General features: G+C 39.7%; 1 protein-coding gene across 1 annotated transcript; it reads left to right on the forward strand.

Moving 5' to 3' along the window:
• Positions 1 to 3302: 3302 nt before the first annotated feature.
• On the forward strand, positions 3303 to 4250 carry LOC101558625 (olfactory receptor 7A5-like). The gene has a single exon (XM_012934171.2). The coding sequence runs from the start codon at positions 3303 to 3305 to the stop codon at positions 4248 to 4250; it is 948 nt and encodes a 315-aa protein (XP_012789625.2).
• The last annotated feature ends 3264 nt before the right edge of the window (positions 4251 to 7514 follow it).

Below are 7514 nucleotides of genomic sequence, written 5' to 3' on the forward strand. Positions count from 1 at the left end.
TATGAAAGACATTTCTCCTTTCTAAAATAATACATTTAGTTTAAACTTAATTAAGTTTTCTTTATAACTGATTTTTTTAGTGATTTTAGCACATCTATACTACCAATATTAGCACAGTACAACTGTCATCCCCTTGTTTATTGATTTGCTGGAATGGGCACCAATAACTTATTCATTGTGAGAATGTTGTTACTGTTTTTGGCATATCCAATACACCAAGGGTAGCTTGCCAGTCTTTGCAGTGTGGGCGGGATACTCTTCGGTAGCTTGCCAGGTTCTCTGAGAGGGATGAAGGAATCGAACCCAGGTCAGCTGCTTGTAAGGCAAAGGTCCCTCCTCCTGTGCTATCACTCCAGTCTAATATATCAAAATATAACTATCATTATAAGTATCAACTTCCAATATAACTATATAACTTAACTTCCAATATAACTACCAATATGACAAATGTTATACATCTACATGTATAACCCTTTTTACATTTAAAAACATTTCTGTTGTCAGTTTATTCAATTGCTTTTGAAGGAAATGTTCTATTTTCCAGATAAACAGTCACTGTTTCCAGATTCCCCTTTACAGTACAACCTTTGAACCAGTAAAGTTTAAAATCTAACTTGCTAAAGATCCTATGGATTTATACCTTGTTTTATAGAAATAATAACTGTGTGTCTCCCCTGTGGATTTTCTAGAATTCCAAGTACATGATTCTAGAAAATTATTTTAGATTTGAATCTTTAATAATCAAAGTACCAATGTATGTAGATATTAGGCAATCATTCTTGTGTGTAATCATGTTTCATTGAGTGTTTATGTTCTTTAAGAAATTGTCTTTAAGAACACTACACATTTTCAGCTGTTTTCCTCCTACTGCTTTCAGTTCATTTTCTTTCCATCACATGCTACGATTTTGCTTGACAGACATGCATGTGCATTCAGTTGCTGTGAAGGATGCCAGAGGAAACGCAGAGGCAGCATGGTTCACGCTCTATGATTGCAGAGTCAGAGGACAGTGATCTACATGTAAGTATGCTCTGCTGTTTGCAGGTATAAGGGCATGAAAAAATTCTTTTCAGTATTAAAAGATGGAATCGTTATGGGGTGGGCAGGATTGATAGTGCTTGAAGACATGAATAATTTGCCTATCAGGTAAAACCCCGGGCCAGGACTAGAATATCCCCCAAGGAAATAAAAATTATCGATTTTATAACAGTGTCCAAAAAAAAAATCACAAGTGATGCCATGTAAGAATAGTGTTAAAAGAGCTTGCACGGCTGGAACCATGCTGCAATGCATTGGTCAATTAGTGATGGACTAGACTGAGGAAAAAATGAGTCTTCTGCTTGAAATTGCTGAGTTTTCTAAGCACTGTTTCATTTGCAAAGCCCAGAGTTGTTCATGTCTATTTATTTTGGGGGGTTGCATGGTACATAAGGTTTTGAACACAAATTTCATTTTGTGCTTTGTAAAAGGTCCTTTTGTAAAATTCTGCTGGTTGACATGGCAATGTTTTCAGGTTGGAATGTAGCAGAAGCAATGAAGACTTTTCCTCCTCAAGATCTCTCAGAGAATCTCAGAGCTTACTGTGTCTTTTCATTTCCTCTTCAATCAATTTTCTTATTTCCATTATTCCATCCATGTTTACCAAACAGTCCTTCTAAGTATTTTTTGAGTGACATGGCTGACTATGACATTTCTCCAAAGTGGAGTCCAAATTCTATTTATTTTTGTGGAGTGGCTTAAGAAATGAATGGTGAAATACTACAATTTTCTGCAACCTGTTTGGAACTAAAAGATAGCATGTTGAGTGAAATAGGCCAGAAGAAAGACACAGGAGAGTCTCATTTTTCTGGTATATACTAGTTGACAAAGGTATTATCATAAAGGGGGATGTTTAGATCACCCTTGACCCTAGTATTTAAATAAGAGTTTAGAAAGGACAGAGAAGAAGAGAAATCAAGGGGAACAAAGAGAACAGGAAACAATGGGTGAAAGGCATCAGGGCTTCAGTTATATTGTGATGTGGGCGAGTGATGCCATGTATCCAAGAGACAGACCCAGAACACTGAAACATGAGATCTAAGCTGCAATCATGGGGACTTTGTAATGTGCCTGTCAAGTTGACTTGCAGGAAAGGGGGTGGATGGGGTTGTTAGGTAGGGGAGAGAATGTGGGAATACTAGTAGGGAAGGTTGACACTGGGGGTTAGATTGGTGTTGAAATATTTTATTTCAAAACTCAACTATCAAAGACATTGTACATCACAATCTTAAATTATAAAGTATAAAAAATAAATGAAATTCTAGTGGGTGGTTTCACTCATAAGGAATTTGAATAAATAAATATGTGAGCTAGCAAAACTCACAAATGTAGATTTTCCTTTTGCAAATAAATACAAGTAAAATTTACAACAATTATAGCATCCTGCATACTCATGTATTTGCATTGTGTGTGTGTTTTCTATGAAGAGAAAATTTCTAAGGTTATTGATATCTGAGTGTGTACGGTGCAAGGTAAACCTCAAAATTCAGGGGCCAGAAATCAGCAACAGAAGGGACAAAAACCATTTTCTATTCATGGGTCACCTTTGCAAGAAGATTAATAGAGTGTAAGAGGGCTAGCAATGGAGGACCAGTTGATGGGCCATAAGGTTTCTGTGTGACAGAGGAATAATTTTTCTCAGCAACTCTTCTGAGACAATCTGCCATATATCCCACTGCCTCACAATTTCTTTAACCAGCTTTGTTTTGATTGTAATATCTAAAATAGGTACCTTCCTGGGGAATTACCATTGTTTGTTCCCATCTCAAGATATACATGCCAACATACCATCCACTCTCCCTCCTTCTCTACTTCATTTTGCCTGCATATGATCTGTCTGAAGCACTCCTAAAACACAGAACAGACTATGCACCATTTCCATGCCTTCCTGTTTTATACCAATAATTACCCTCGAAAATGTTACAACATTTCATTTTCTGCTTGTGTATTTGTGTTCTATCATGGAGTGCTGGTGATCATTTACCTCAAGCACCTTAGGCCCAGAGCCCAGCAATCTCTTCAAATAGTGACAGTCTCCAATTAATTTCATTCAGTAAATGAAAAAATTCTCTGACTCTTTGGGAAAATGTTACTGAGAAAAATTTTCATATGGGGGGAGCATGCCTTAAAAAATATTTAAAAATTAAGTATTTAATCAATAGTAAGGTATGCAAAAACGAATTATTGCCCATAAAATATTAACACAGCTTTCTATGAACAGTATTTGTTCATTTTATTCTTTTTAGCATCACCAACACAATCACATGAAGCCAGGCAATGATGGAAATGTTTCAGAATTTATTCTTCTGGGATTTTCAGAAGGTCCAGAGCTGCAGCCCCTCATATTTGGACTTTTCCTGTCCATGTACCTGGTCACCGTGCTGGGGAACCTGCTCATCATCCTGGCAGTCAGCTCATACCCCCACCTCCACACGCCCATGTACTTCTTCCTGTCCAACCTGTCCATCGTGGACATCTGCTTCACCTCCACCATCATCCCCAGCATGCTGGTGAACCTACAAAGAGAGAATAAAGCCACAAGCTATGAAGGCTGCGTCACTCAGATGTATTTTGTAAGTGTCTTTACAGGGTTAGATAATTTACTTCTGACCGTGATGGCCTATGACCGCTTCGTGGCCATCTGCCACCCTCTGCACTACACGGTCATCATGAACCCCCAACTCTGTGGACTGCTGGTTCTTGGATCTTGGATCATGAGTAGCCTGGCATGTTTGTTACAAAACATATTGGTGTTACGCTTGTCCTTCTGTACAGATTTGGAAATACCCAACTTTTTTTGTGAACTCAAATTGATAGTCCAGCTTGCCTGTTCGGACACCTTTGTTAATAACGTGGTGATGTATTTTTCAGCTGTTCTGGTTGGTGGGGGGCCCCTGGCTGGGATCCTTTACTCTTATTCTAAAATAGTTTCTTCTATATGTAGAATCGCATCCGCTCAGGGGAAGTTGAAAGCCTTTTCTACATGTGCATCTCACCTCTCAGTGGTCTCTTTATTCTACCGCTCTTGTCTTGGAGTGTTCCTTAGCCCCGCTACTACCCACAGCTCACAGTCAAGTTCAACAGCCTCTGCCATGTACACTGTGGTCACCCCCATGCTGAACCCCTTCATCTACAGTCTGAGAAACAGAGACATAAAGAAGGCCCTGAGTGCATTTTTGGCGAAGGGAACTACAAAAGGACACTTGTCCTAGGCATGAAAAAGGGGCTATTACGTTGAAGTCAAACTCTTAGAAGAAAAATTGTGGTTATTTTTCATGTATTGGAATAGCCCTTCCTCTTTCTCTTTCCTGGATTACCATTTTTTGACCATTGCTCAATTTATTTGATATCCAGTTCCTGTCTCTGCATCCCACAGTTTCCACCACTTTTTTGGGTAATCATTTCCAAATTCATTGCTTACCATGGTCAGGATGCATTTTCAATACCCTCTTCTCTAAAGAGCACATTCTACTCATAAAATATTTTTGTTAAAGGACTTATACCACAACCAGTTAGAACTTTACTAAATAATCATCACAGTAGCCAGATTGATATTCACTGTCATCCTGTTGTTCATTGATTTACTCGAGTGTGCACGTTTAACGTCTCTATTCCTCCTAGCACTGAGATTTTAGCAGCCTTTCCTTACTCGTCATTCCCAACAATTGAAGGCACTTTCAGAGTCAGGGGAATGAGACCTATTGCTACTGTTTTTGTATCCCGCCTGTACGGACAGAGCCTGGCAAGCTACCCATGGAAAGCTATCTGTGGCATATTCGATATGCCAAAAAAGAGAGATATTACAAAGGATAAATGACTTGCTGTTCACATAATCAACCTGTGGTCTATTTCTGGCACCAAATATCGTCCCCTGGTGTGATCCCTGAGGACAGAATTAGGAGTTAGTCTTGAGCAAAATCAGATGTGGCCTCTGTAAATAATATGATCCTCATAAGCTACATAGCTTTCATTCTTATCAATCTATTATTTATGACTATGCTTAATAATAGAAAAAAATAATATATCGGATTAAGCCAGAGTACAATAGATAGAATTGTACTTTGCATGCTACTACCTTGAATGTAGCCAACCTGGTTTCAATCTCTGAAATCTCAAGTGGTTCCCTGAGTCTCCTTAGGGTTTTTCATGAGTGCAAATCAGGAGTAAATCCTCAGTGACACTGAATGTGGGCCCCAAACAAACAAAAATATGGGATCACTTTCTCTTTGGGGGCATATTTCCTATATCTAATTGATCTCTGAACTAAAGTGGAATTTACTGTGTTGTGTTTGTGGTGATGTCTCTGCTTTATTATCCACAGTAGGATCATTCACTTTCAGCAGATCGTCTGATGCCTATATCAGAGATGCACAAAGTCATTATCAAATGTGTGTCTACAAGAGAAGGCTTCATTGCCTGATTGCATGTGAGCCCAACACGCTATAATCCCATGACATACCTTTTCATGTCCTCCACTGCCTGACTATGCGAAACATCTCTTGTTCATTTAGTACAAGTCCTCAGTGGTGTTTGAGGGTTAATCTTAATGTGTAAGTGTTCACATAGCAGGTGAAACTGATATTTTTTTTCTGTTGTTGAATAATCTTTTTTTTTTTTTGCTTTGGGTTCACACCTGGTGATGCACAGGGGTTACTCTTGACTCTGCACTCAGAAATTACTCCTAGAACTTCTCAGGGGACCATATGGGATGCTGGGAATCAAACCCAGGTCTGCCATGTGCAAGGCAAATTCCCTACACTACATTTACTTGCATTTCATTGTGTTAATACTCATTTCTTACCTATCATAGATAAATATTATTTATTTATTTATTTTTTGTTTTTTGGTTCACACCTGGTCAGGCACAAGGGTTGCTCCTGGCTCTGCACTCAGGAATTACTTCTTGCAGTGCTCAGGGGACCATATGGAATTCTTGGAATTGAACCCGGGTATGCAGCATGCAAAGCAAACATCCTACCTCCTGCGCTATCTCTCCAGCCCCAGATAATTTTTTTTCAAAATTTGTGCTAATATACTTTAGAGTTTCCATTACTTAGGCCAAGTCTATAGATGCAAAATTTAGAAGGTAGTTAAGAGTGAGGATGACTTTAGCTCTGGAACACTGTCATTCCATTGTTTTTGCTCAAGCGGGCACCAGCAACGTCTCCATTGCGAGACTTGTGACTGTGTTGGGCATATTGAATAAGCCACAAGTAGCTTGCCAGGCTTTTCCGTGTGGGTGTGATACTCTCGGTAGCTGGCCGGGCTCTCCGAGAAGGATGGAGGAAGATAACTAAGAAAATGTAAATGGGAAAACATGAATAGGCCTAAAAAAGTTACAACATTCTGTGTCCTGAGGAAAGGAATATTGTTTTGTATCAGAAAATAATAAAGTACCAAAGTGTCTACAAGGATAAGGTAAAGGTTACAATAAATATCTCTGGATACAAATAACAAAATGACCAGACATAAAACAATCAATAGAAATGAGACCTGAATTTATCATTGAAAATATACAAAATCCCTTAGCCATACAAGGGTAAACACGCCTTTCTCAGTCAGGAGGACAACCATGTGCCATATGCACCATTAGTGAGGGCCATACTCAACATCACCTGTTGGGAACTTTTTCCTGTCTTTTAAAGAAGTTCTTTTAATGCTTCTCTTAATTGCTATCCTCTTTTGATGACACAGAATGACAGAAAACATTTCCTGCGAGCATTATGTAATTTCCTGAGTAACTTCAGGACCTGTGGTGTGGCTCCACTCCCATGGTGCAGGTCAGGACTGGAGACTGCCAGGACCTAGCCAGGAGAGGGGCTCTGCCCTCTATTCAGGAATAGTTGCAGTGATGTTGGCTAGAGGTGAGCCCACCCTGGACGGACTGAACAGCAAGCAGGAGGTCAGGAGCTGTGGTGTGCGCCCGTTAATTAGTCATTTCCTTTTTCCTTAGTCATAAAATGTGGAACTCCCAAAATAATGCAGTTATTTCAGATTTCTTTTTTTTTGGGGGGGGGGGTTCAGAGAAACCAGAAGAAAACCCTCTCATATTTGGGAATTTCCTCCTGCTGTACTTCTCACTGTATTAGTAAGCCTGTTTTTTGATCCGGACTTTTCTTTTCTTTTGGGGTCACACCCAGCAATGCTCAGGGGTTACTCCTGACTGTGTACTCAGGAGTTACTACTGGCAGTGCTTGGGGGACCAGATGGATGCCTGGGATCGAACCCAGGTCGGCCACATGCAAGGCAAACACCCTACCCGCTATACTATCACTCCAACCCTGTTTTTGATCCTGATTATCAGCTCAGACTCTTACTACCACACCCCTATGTACCTCTGCAACTCACACCTGTCTTTTTGGATATCTGTTTCATCTCTGCCACCTTTTCCAATATGCTGGTGAACATATCTAGAAAGAAAAATAAAGACTCGACCCATGAATAATAAAGGGTCTCTATGAAGGCTGCACCACACA

Source organism: Sorex araneus, chromosome 2 (genome assembly GCF_027595985.1).
Source record: "Sorex araneus isolate mSorAra2 chromosome 2, mSorAra2.pri, whole genome shotgun sequence".
Taxonomy (NCBI): domain Eukaryota; kingdom Metazoa; phylum Chordata; class Mammalia; order Eulipotyphla; family Soricidae; genus Sorex; species Sorex araneus.

What these genes read in the sequence shown, in the direction of transcription:
- LOC101558625 (XM_012934171.2), top strand. Translation starts at nt 3,303, where the DNA reads ATGAAGCCAGGCAATGATGGAAATGTTTCAGAATTTATTCTTCTGGGA.